At 41.5% G+C, this 12,024-nt stretch overlaps 1 protein-coding gene across 2 annotated transcripts in view; it reads right to left on the reverse strand.

The window, feature by feature from the left end:
• The window catches only part of LOC105481975 (dynactin subunit 6), a 61,665-nt gene that overhangs the window by 47,159 nt on the left and 2,482 nt on the right, over positions 1-12,024 (reverse strand). For both annotated transcript variants that reach the window (XM_011741776.2, XM_011741775.2), the window contains exon 2: positions 7,082-7,146. In XM_011741776.2, coding sequence (XP_011740078.1) covers positions 7,082-7,146 — 65 coding nt within the window. The remainder of the gene's footprint in view (positions 1-7,081; positions 7,147-12,024) is intronic.

Genomic DNA, 12,024 nt, shown 5'->3' on the forward strand with positions numbered 1-12,024 from the left:
GCAATGAGTCACACCCGCTTCTCTACAAAATGAAAAATTAAAAAAAAATTGGCCCGTTATGGTAGGGTGTACCTGTGGTCCCAATTACCTGGGAGGCTGAGGCAGAAGGACTGCTTGCATCCAGGGGTTCAAGGCTACAGGGAACAATGATTGTACCACTGTACTCCAGCCTGGGCGACAGAGCAAGATACTGTCTCTGACAATGTCTTTTTTTTTTTTTTCTCTGAGGGGGAAAAAAAAAGATAGGAGGATGTGATCGTCACGTCTGTGACAGAAAGCAGATCCTTTGCCACTGCTAGATAAGTAGCCAGAGACACTAGATATTCTGCCGGTCATCAAGCTGTAGCTCTTGACAAGACAAAGATACCCCTGGGACCTGTGTGTTTCTTTAAAACTTATGAAAACAAGTGATACTTTCATTTTTCCCTTTCAAAAATTAATCCATGTTTCTTAAAGAACCCAAACAAGCACACTTTTTAAAAATTTTAAAACTTTTTTTTCACAGAAGATACCAGAAGCACACATTTTAAAAAATCAAAATAGGGCAGGCGTGGTGGCTCACGTCTGTAATCCCAGCACTTTGGGAGACCACGGCAGGTGAATCACTTGAGCACAAGAATTCGAGACCAGCCTGGGCAACATGGCAAAACCCCATCTCTACTAAAACACCAAAATTAGCCGGGCATTCTGGCGGGCATCTGTAATCCCAGCTACTTGGGAGGCTGAGGCAGGAGAGTCACTTGAACCCGGGAGGCAGAGGTTGCAGTGAACTGAGATTGCGCCACTGCACTCCAGCCTGGGTGACAAAGTGAGACTCTGTCTCAAAAAAACAAACAAAAAAAATTAAAATAAACCTCAGTCCTGTAAGACGTCTTACACAATATTGAAAAAATAATATGTGAACTATTTCAAGCAGGTATTTTATTATTATTACTGTCTTTATCATTATTAATAATTATTAAACAAGTAACTGGAAAATGCCTGGTTAGAAATCTGAGGGCTGTGTCCAGAGAGGGAGAGAAAGCACCGCTGCATTTAGGTGAGACCAGTGATTTAGACACCACCTCCACCTGCTGGCAGCATTGCAAACTACAGGTCCCAGTGTTAAGCGGCTGAAATAAAAAGTTTGAGAAACGATCAACTTTAAATTGTGAGGTGACAGCAAATGTCACAGGCAATAATACATCAAATAGGTTCTCTCAACTTCTTGTGGGTCTTTTCTGGGCACAGACTGAAGTGGTTAGCATAAGCGGACTTCAGGATATGTAACCGCTAAGATTTTGGTTTGGTGAACTTTTTTCTTTTTGGATACAGAGTCTCGCTCTGTCGCCCCAGCTGGAGTGCAGTGGCAAGATCTCGGCTCACTGCAACCTCCACCTCCCAGGTTTAAGCAATTCTCCTGCCTCTGGGGCTACAGGCGCCCACCACCACGCCCAGCTGATTTTTTGTATTTTAGTAGAGATGGGGTTTCACCGTGTTGCCCAGGCTGGTCTCGAACTCCTGAGCTCAGGAAATCCGCTCGACTCAGCCTCCTAAAGTGCTAGGATTGAAGGCGTGAGCCACCGCGTCTGGCCTGGTGAACTTCTTAAAGGAAGGCTGTGATTTCCGAGAATGACGCGGGTAATTCTGTCTGTGTGGTCTGATGATGGGAGGTTGGGCAGCAGAGTCCAGAGCCCAGCAACTCAAGCACCATTAGAAATAGCACACTGAAACGTGGCCACGGTTCACTTCATGCTATTCTGATGCCATGAGCACTTTTATTATACCTAGATCGGGTCTGAATTCAACATGAAGTTTAAGGGTCTTGAGGTTCAAGTGCTTTAAAAATAAAACTCTGTCACCATGGAAAACACTGTTTGAAAGCTTGCTGTGAATCCTGGCGCTCCTTCTGGCAGGGCAGTTTGTGTATTTTCTTACCAAATGTGCTGAAGCCCTATTTGGCTTATCTCCGTGTTTGGATAAACGTGTCTAGAGTTGGAACTGCCTTACTGGCTGATGAATTATTTTTCTAAATGGGTTGGCTGGGCTTGGTGCCACACAGCCAGAAAGATATTCCTTGCATCCAATTTCCATTTCCCTGGTAAAGGACACTTTTTCTGTCTATCTTTGCCACAGAAAGCAATCTTTGTGTACATTTCCATTTGTCAATAAATAATTCGAAAGGCCTTAAGCTCTGTTTTTGTGACAACTAAACAATTTTCTTGAACTGTAAGCTGAAGTACCTGTAAGAGTGCTTTCTAGGTGATAATTTCTCAAGTCAAAGCCACTGTTCTGCCTTACTGAAAAAGATTGCTGCAATGAAAGGGAGGCTTTTGGTCTGTATTAAAACTCTCCTAGAGAGACTAAGTAAGTGGGACAAAGTGCTTCCAGCACAAAACATTTCCACTGTGAAGAATTCTGCCTTCACATACTGATGTCCTGACTAAGTCCTGTCCCAGCCTCTCGCCCTGTAACGGACCATGGGACTGTGCTTCAGGGTGCCTTTCAGAAAGGTTTTCGGCTCTCAAAGATTTACGGGAAATAATTCACGGCCCATGAATGAAGGCAGACTGACTAAAAATAGGCTTGATGCTATGAAACCTTATTTACCCAAATTATAATTAACAAGAGGGCTGTTACTTTTCCCAGGCTTTGTCTCTGAACAGCCTTGAATAAGGGGGTCAGGCTCCAGCAGAGTTTCAAGTTATAGGGTTTCTGCTTAAGGACCATACTTCCAAGCATCCAGCTAGTTTCTCTGAAAAAACAAATACCTGCTTTTCTAGGAAAACAGATTGAGTTTAAAGTTCCATTAGCCTGAAACATAGCAAAGGAAAACATTACTTTATTCCTAAAATATTTCAGAATGGAATAATTTGTAAAAATATACATGACTAGAGGATGGAAAATTACACAAAACATCCTGAAAAAAATCTATGAATTAAACTACAGTTTATTGCTACTTAACTCAGATAAACTAAGCAAAAGCAACAATAAAAGCCCTAAGATGAAAAATAAAGCAGGGTGGTGACAGTTGTAATCAGATGACTTATCTCCACTCTTTGCTTTTATAATTATATCTCCCAGGAGCTTTTTAATCTGATGCATTACATCAGAAAAATGAATTAATAGAAGCCAAAAGACTTGAAACATTTTATACTAAATACAACAATGACAAAAATGATTATCTAAATACCAATTCTGGAAAATTCCCGTATTATACAGTTGAAGATAAGAAACATACGTAACAAAAAGGAGACAAGAATTGTAGAAGACAGAACCATCGGTAACTGTAACACTCTTCTGAACCTTCATTTTTCCTCAAATTTTCCTTAACTTTTAAAATTGAGTTTTTTTGTCTCCAGTATCTGAGCAAAAATTTTCTTGTTTCGAAACACTGGGTCAAAGTAAATATAACAAGTATTCACTTGGAGGCCATCTGCTGTGATAAACTGTAAATCGCTAGGTATTTCTTTCCTTAAAAATGTATTACCACTTCTTATGTTATAATCCATCACCGAAAATCTGTGTTAACTTTGGAGGCCAAAAAGGGCGGATCATTTGAGGTTAGGAGTTTGAAGTCAGCCTGACCAACATGGTGAAACCCTGTCTCTATTAAAAATACAAAAAAAAATTAGCCAAGTGTGGTGGCGCATGCCTGTAATTCTGGCTACTTGGGAGGCTGAGACACGAGAATCACTTGAACCCAGGAGGTGAAGGTTGCAGTGAGCCGAGATCACGCCACTGCACTCCAGCCTGGGCAACAGAGTGAGACAGACTCCGTCTCAAAAAGAAAAAGAAAGAAAGAAAATCTGTGTTAAAATGTCATTTTAACTATCAGAATTGTGCACCACCAGCTAGTGGTCAAAAACTAGTTGAAGGGCCAAGAGCAATGACTTACACCTGTAATCCCAGAACTTTGGTAGGCCAAGGCAGGAGGATCAACTGAGGCCAGGAGTTTGAGACCAGCCTGGACAAAAATACAAACATTAGCCAGGTGTGGTGGTGCATCGCTGTAGACCTGGCTACTTTGGAGGCTGAGGTGGGAGGATCACTTGAGTGCAGAGGTTTGACACCGCAGTGAGCCATGATCACACCACTGCACTCCAGCCTGGGCAACAGAATAAGACCTTGGTTCTAAACAAACAAACAAACTAGATGGAAAGTAGCTTTAAACAATGTACCTCCTTATGTAATATTATTTTTTTTTTTTTTTTTGAGACACGGTCTCATACTGTCATCCAGGCTGGAGTGTAGTAGTGCAATTATAGCTCACTGAGCCCTCCCAAGTAGCTGGGACTACAGGCACGTGCCACCACATGCGGCTAATTTTTCCCTTCCTTCTTCCCTCCCTCCCTTCCTTCTGCTAATTTTTCTTTTTTCTCCTTCCTTCTTCTCTTTCTCTTCCTTTCCTTTTCTTTCTTTCCTTCCTTATTTTCTTTCTCTCTCTCTCTCTTCCTCTCTCTCTCTCCCTTCCTTTCCTCCCTCCCTCCCTTTCCTCTCTTTCTTTCTCTCTTTTCCTTCTTTCCTTTCCTTCCTTTCTCTCTCTCTCTCTCTTATCCCACTATATTTTCCACACTGGTCTTGAACTCTTTCCGGCCTCTGCTTTCTTAAATAATTTCAACATGTAGGGAAAGTAGGAACATAAGAGGCATAAAGAAGGGGGAGGAGCACAACGTAGTGAAAACCAGAGGGAGAAACAGGAAAGTGAATACTGATCCCTGATACCCCTAAAACTCAGTCCTAGGCAGTGGTCCACCAATCACTGGCAGCTACCTTCCTTGCACAGATAATGCCTTTACAGCCCAGAAAATCTTCTGTAAAATATGTTATTTCAAATCTGAAATACATATCCCCCACCCATGTAATGTCTGTGTATATTTATGCCTGCAGATGTAGCTATACTATCTATATATCTATCTTATAGTAGACATTATATAGTTATTTAAAATGGGGTTGTTGTGGGGCCAGGTGTGGTGGCTCACACCTGTAATCCCAACACTTTGGGAAGCTGAGGCAGGAGGATCGCTTGAGCCCATGAGTTTAACACCAGCCTGGCAAAATAGCGAGACCCCGTCACAAAACAATAACAACAACAACAACAACAACAACAAAACAGGGTTGTTGTAACATTGGGGGATTTTTTTAAAAAAAAGAAAAAATGTAAAATGGGGAAGTAGAAGAAATGCCAGGGAAAATCTACATAATTACTTCAGTCTTACTTTCCTTCTAACTGAAGAATGCGTTGTAAACTACTATAAGGTATTATTCCTAGAATATCATGATGATAGCCACAATTATAATGCAGTAAAATGATGAGTAAAAAGAACACAGAGGAGCATTTTGATAAATATGTGGTCCCAGTCTGCAGCAGAGATTGTAAAAAATTAAAAAACATGGCGCTCCTCATTTCCTTCATAAACACTTTGCAAGTGGTTTAGGTAATACAAAAGACAAAGAGTTAACACAGCACTGAAAAGAAACAGGGCCGTTTTCTACATTTTTAAAGTATCTCAATTTAAAATAATTAAATCAACCAACCTGGCAAATTCTTTTTTTTTTTTTTTTTTTTTTTTGAGACGGAGTCTCGCTCTGTTGCCCAGGCTGGAGTGCAGTGGCCGGATCTCAGCTCACTGCAAGCTCCGCCTCCCGGGTTTACGCCATTCTCCTGCCTCAGCCTCCCGAGTAGCTGGGACTACAGGCGCCCGCCACCTCGCCCGGCTAGTTTTTTGTATTTTTTAGTAGAGACGGGGTTTTACGTGTTAGCCAGGATGGTCTCGATCTTCTGACCTCGTGATCCGCCCATCTCGGCCTCCCAAAGTGCTGGGATTATAGGCTTGAGCCACCGCGCCTGGCCCCTGGCAAATTCTTAACAATGTTCCATAATACTGGCACAATCTCCACTGGTTTTATAAGACAAGATGCCTAAATTGTTTGGAGGCTTAGATATTTTTAGAAAAAAAATATGACATTACAGGGTTTTTTTTCTATTAAAGAAACTGTTCATTTAAGGAAATAAAGTGTATTTCCTCTCTGAAAGTGTAACAGTTCACTGAACACTTTAGTCTGGTAGCATACAGGTGACATGCGGCTGCTGGTAAGAATGAGCTCACACCAATAAAACCGCAAGGGCACCATATCCAGGCAAACCCCAGGTAAAAGAACAGAGTAAAATGTCTGAGGAATTTAGTCAAGTTCATGTATGTAAAATGTTAGACTTGAGCTCTGACAAGGCTACACTGAGAAGATCTGACTGCGTTAACAGCAAACGGTTATTGACAGCTCACTACTCACAATTTTCATGTTCTCTTTCAAGAAACCTAAGAGATAGACAAACTCCCCTGCAGCTTGGTCTCATGGCTAAGACAATCTCATGGACACATCAAGCTGCAGGGGAGGGTCGTGTGGAACTTTCAGGAAGGCTATTTAAAGGGAGCTGACTCACAGCTGGGACACATGCCCTTTTGCTTCCATGCCTCCCCTTTCTCACCCAGGATGACGGCTGGTGCTCTAGCCATCACTTCCTGGCCTACAGGACGGGAGCTCCATGCTGGACAATCAACTAATCAGCCTTGCATTACTTACCTCAAAACTTTTTATATGAGAGAATAAACCCCTGCAGCGGTAAGCCACACCTACATGCAGCCACACCTGATCCTGATATACACAATTATATAGATGGGGAAAAAAAAATCAAGGTTAGAGAGGTTAAGTAATATGTCCAAAGTAACCCAGCAAGAAAGGAGCAAGGAGCAAAGCAGCCCAGGTCCGTTGACTCCATGGCCCACGCTCTCCACGAAGCTCCACAAAGGCAGCACCGTAGCACCGTGCCTGGCACATCGCAGGTACACAACGGATCTCTCTCAAATACACGAATGACTTTGTTATACAGCCTCATTAGTATTTCAGATAGGAGTTTAAACACAGCCTCCATCACACTGTATTCCTTCAGAAATTTTAAACACATAGGAGAAAATGCATTGTTTTGTCAATAAAACTAGGACATCCGTGAAATAAACATGGAAGACAGTATCTAATTGTAAAGCACTAAAATAGATTAAATCACATCAATTCTTGAAAAAGAGTAAATAAACTATTTTCTTACCGATAGTCACATCTCCTCTGATTTCACTTTCTACACATACAACTGCTCCAGGAGCAATCTTCACACTGTAGCAAGAAAAAGGTAACATTTACCAGGGGTAAGATTAAAAATACTGTTGGAGAAGCTACCCTGACACTGTAATGAAAACAAGGTTTAAAAAATGATGGAAAAAAAGACCAGATGCAGTGGCTCACACCTGTAATCCTAGCACTCTGGGAGGCTGAGGTGGGCGGATCACCTCAGGTCGGGAATTCGACACCAGCCTTACCAACACGGAGAAACCCCATCTCTACTAAAAATACAAAATTAGCTGGTGTGGTAGCGGGCACCTGTAATCCCAGCTACTCGGGAGGCTGAGGCAGGAGAATCACTTGAACTCGGGAGGCGGAGGTTGCAGTGAGCCGAGATCGCGCCACTGCACTCAAGCATGGGTAATAAGAGTGAAACTCCATCTCAGAAAAAAACAAAAAAAGATGGAAAAATGGAAAGTCAATGGTAAGAGGGTAAGGTTTTAATAGATTATAAATTTTTCAATTGGTATATTGTCCATCATCCCAAATCACATGTGCTATAGTATTAAAATGCTTGAGAAGAGTTTTGAACCTTTTCTTTTAATATCAGCATGTTTCTAAACAGCAAACAGCTGAAAACAACCTAGATATTCATTAGTGGAAGATCAGTTAATAAATTATGGTATATTATAGACTATTACATGGTCATCAAAAAGAATGAATAATCCCTTGTCAAGATTTTAGAATGGCTGTGCACAGTGGCTTACACCTGTAATCCCAGCACTCTGAGAGGCCAAGGAAGGAGAATTGCTTAAGCCCAGGAATTCAAGACCAGTCTGGGCAACATAGTGCGACCTCATCTCTTAAAAAAAAAAAAAAAAAAAAAAAGGAACGCTCTCCAAGCTATACTGTTAAAAGTAAAAAAAAGTGAAGTGAGAAAATAGACAGTATATAATATGCCATTATTTTTGTAAAGGCAGGGTGAAAAAATATACATTTAAACTATTTAACAACCAGCAAAGTAATACTAACTTAGAAATTTAAAATTTACAAATACTTCTATTTACTCTCATATATATACATACACACACACAAACATGAGAGAAACTTTTTACAAAGTAATATAAATTGTAGTACAAATTGTTCAAAAGACTCTAATAATTTCCATATAACTTATTGATGCTTTTTTATATTCTGCTGTTATCTTTTGTTTGACAAAGCTGTATGTAAACACCGATCCTAGCTGAACCATGAGCTGACATGAGGAAGTGCATCAAATGACTTCTCCATTACAGTGATGGTTATTAGGAAACTTCATTAAGAAAAGAATTTTTCTAAATGGCAATGACATTCACGGTGTTAAATCTGCTCTCAGCTACTATGAAATAACACTAACATTTTAGATATTTTGTCTTCGTAATTTTGTTTGGATTTTTCAAAATTTTGATTTCCAATTGTTCCACTTTGGGCTGGGCATGGTGACTCATACCTGTAATCCCAGGACTTTGGGAGGCCAAGGCAGGTGGATCACCTGAGGTCAGGAGTTTGAGACCAACCAACCTGGCCAACATGGCGAAACTCTGTCTCTATTAAAAATACAAAAATTAGCCGGGCATGGTGGTGGGCGCCTATAGTCCCAGCTACTGGGGAGGCTGAGGCAGGAGAATGGCGTGACCCCGGGAGGCAGAGCTTGCAGTGAGCCGAGGTAGCGCCACTGCACTTCAGCCTGGGCGACAGAGCGATACTCCATCTCAAAAAAAAAAAAAAAAAAAGAAAAGAAAAGAAAAGTGTAAATGTTTGTGCAAGAACACTTATGTAAAAATATTAAAACACTATTTTATCTATTCTATGTTGAAATACCATATGCATACATCTAAGCAGAGACTAGTAAGTAACAAAGTAAAAACCTCTTCCCCCTCCCAGGTTGGACGTCACCGAATGAGTAGAAGCACGAAAGTCATGAAGAGAAAGGCAGCAGGTAAGGCTGGGAGGAAAAGCAGGACCAGCCCATGAACAAGCTTGTACACCATGACAAGGGATTTGAATTTGCACCTGTAGGCAAGAAGTCACTGAAGGATTCCCATTCCCAAGCCAACAATGTCACAAAATGGTATGCAGATAATTGACACGTATGAAGAAGTACTTGGCGGTGGTGGGGGTCAGGGAGGCAGCTGGTCTAATCCTACAGAGAGAATGCACGCCTGAAATGCTGTATTAGTCTGTTTTCACACTGCTATACAGAACTTCCCTGAGACTGGGTAGTTTATAAAGGAAAGAGGTTTAATTGACTCACAGTTCCACATGACTGGGGAGGTCTCAGGAAACTTACAATTATGGCGGAAGGTAAAGGGGAAGCAGGCACCTTCTTCACAAGGCAGCAGGACAGAGAGACAGTGAGAGCGCAGGGAAAACTACCATTTATAAAACCATCAGGTCTTGTGAGAATTCACTCACTATCACGAGAACCGCATGGGGGAAACCACTCCCATAATCCAATCACTCAGATTACTCGTCCCTCCCTCAACAGGTGGGCATTATAATTCAAGATGAGATGTGAGTGGGGACACAGGGCCAAACCACATCAAATGCACTGGTAGCACATAGAAGAAGCTGCAGGTATGTCTAGGAAATAGAAACAAGACTTGGCAATAAACACATTTAATAAAAATCTGGTTTCTAGGCAACGTTGAAGGTAGGTACTTCCCATTCCTTGTTACAGGCCCCAAGGACCATAAAGTGTGTATAATCACATCCCTCAGTATCCAGTATCTGTGGGAGATTGGTTCCCAGACCAATCCTCAGATGTTCAAGTCTCTGATATAAAATGCTGAATATTTGCATAAAGCCTATACACATCCTCTCATACTTTGTCATTTCTAGATAATTTACAATACCTAATATAATGTAAATGCTCTGTAAATAGTTATACTGTATTGTTTACAGACACAATTTTTTTTTTCCTATTTTCGATCTGAGGTTGGTTGAATCCATGGATGTGGAACCCATGGATATAAAGAGCAAACTATATTTGCTTTCTTCTCTGTGGAGGGGAAATAAGTTTGACTAGTGTATTAGTCTGTTCTCACACTGCTAATAAAGACATATTTGAGACTGGATAATTTATAAAGGAAAGAGGTTTAATTGACTCACAGTTCAGCATCGCTGGGGAGGCCTCAGGAAACCTACAACTATGGCAGAAGGGGCAGCAAACATGTCCTTCTTCACATGGTGGCAGGGAGGAGAATGAGTGCCCAGTGAAGGGAGAAGTCCCTTATAAAACCATTAGATCTTGTGAGAACTAACTCATATCATGAGAACAGGAAGGGGGAAATGGCCCCCATGAGTCAATTATCTCCACCTGGTCCCTCCCACAACATGTGGGAATTATGGGAACTACAATTCAAAATGAGATTTGGGTGGTGACACAGCCAAACCATATCAACTACAGAAGGATGGGGGTGAGGGGCATGGAGTGAAATAAGGAAACTGGTGCCATCCTGTCCATGATTAAGGAAACTGGTGCCATCCATGATTTCTGATGGAGAGGGAAACTCAAATTCCAGGGCTCAAAATCAGCTGCTCTGACTCAGCTTCATTTACGCCAGAAAAACAACCCAAACCAGCCCGGGTCACATGGTAAAACCCAATCTCTACAAAAAATACAAAACTTAGCTGGGTATGGTGGCTTACACCTGTACTCCCAGCTACTTGGGGGGCTGAGGCGGGAGGACTGCTTGAGCCCAGGAGGTAGAGGTTGCAGTGAGCCGAGATCGCATCACTGCACTCCAGCCTGGGTGACGGAGTGAAACTCTGTCTCAAAAAAAAAAAAAAAAAAAAAAGAAGGAAAAAAAGAAAAAAGAAAAGAAAAAGAAAACTAACCAAAAGTCAGGAGCCAGGGAGCAAAGTCAAAGCCTCTAGGTTTCTGATCTGGAAAACTAATGGCACCATCTGAGAATAGCCTATGGGAGGAGGGGCAGATTTCAGAGAAAAAAGTCATTTGGCTAAATTTTAGATAAACTCAGTCTGAGGTATCTATGGAATAGTCACCAGATATGCCCAATAAGTGACTGAAAATACAGATTTTGAAGCTCATAAGAGAGTTCTAAAAATACAGCTGTGAGAGACAGAAGGGTAAAGATTCTTTCATTAACATGACTCTCCATCATTTCTATGCCAGAATCTTACCCCAAAGTATTCCCTAATATACATGCAAAGTAAGATGAAAACTATTTTTCAGATTGTACCAATTTCCCTACTAGTGTGATGAACTAAAAAAAAAAAGACATACACAAATTTTTCTTCCACAATTTAGGGTGGACAAACTTCACACCGCAATGTATTTTTAAAGCTCTAAGTAAAGAAAAAAATAATGTATCAGATAGAAAAAACTAATAATCCCTGAGTCTATCTTCAAGAAATGGTTTTGAGAATAGACACAGCTCCAGCTGTTTCCATCATTTTGTCAGGCTGTGACTTTTTACAAGGCATAAGTCAATGAAATCCTACCAATGGTCCTTCTGGGTGATACAGCCTGTCAAGAGTCAATTTGGGCCAGGTGCAGTGGCTCACGCCTGTAATCCCAGCACTTTGGGAGGCTGAGGCGGGCATATTCCTTGAGGTCAGGAGTTCGAGACCAGCCTGGCCAACATGGTGAAACCCCCGTCTCTACTAAAAATACAAAAATTGGCCAGGTGTGGTCGTGGGCACCTGTAGTCCCAGTTACTCAGGAGGCTGAGGCAGGATGATCGCTTGAACCCGGTAGGCAAAGGTTGTAGTGAGCTGAGATTGCGTCACTGCACTCCAGCCTGGGCAACAGAGTGAGACTCCAATTCAAAAAAAAAAAAAGGAAGCAGGCATGGTGCAAAGCTTTCACGGCACTCCAACCTGAGCGACTCTGTCTCAAAAAAAAAGTCAATCTGCTGAAATAACAGA

This window comes from Macaca nemestrina, chromosome 8 (assembly GCF_043159975.1).
Source record: "Macaca nemestrina isolate mMacNem1 chromosome 8, mMacNem.hap1, whole genome shotgun sequence".
Taxonomy (NCBI): domain Eukaryota; kingdom Metazoa; phylum Chordata; class Mammalia; order Primates; family Cercopithecidae; genus Macaca; species Macaca nemestrina.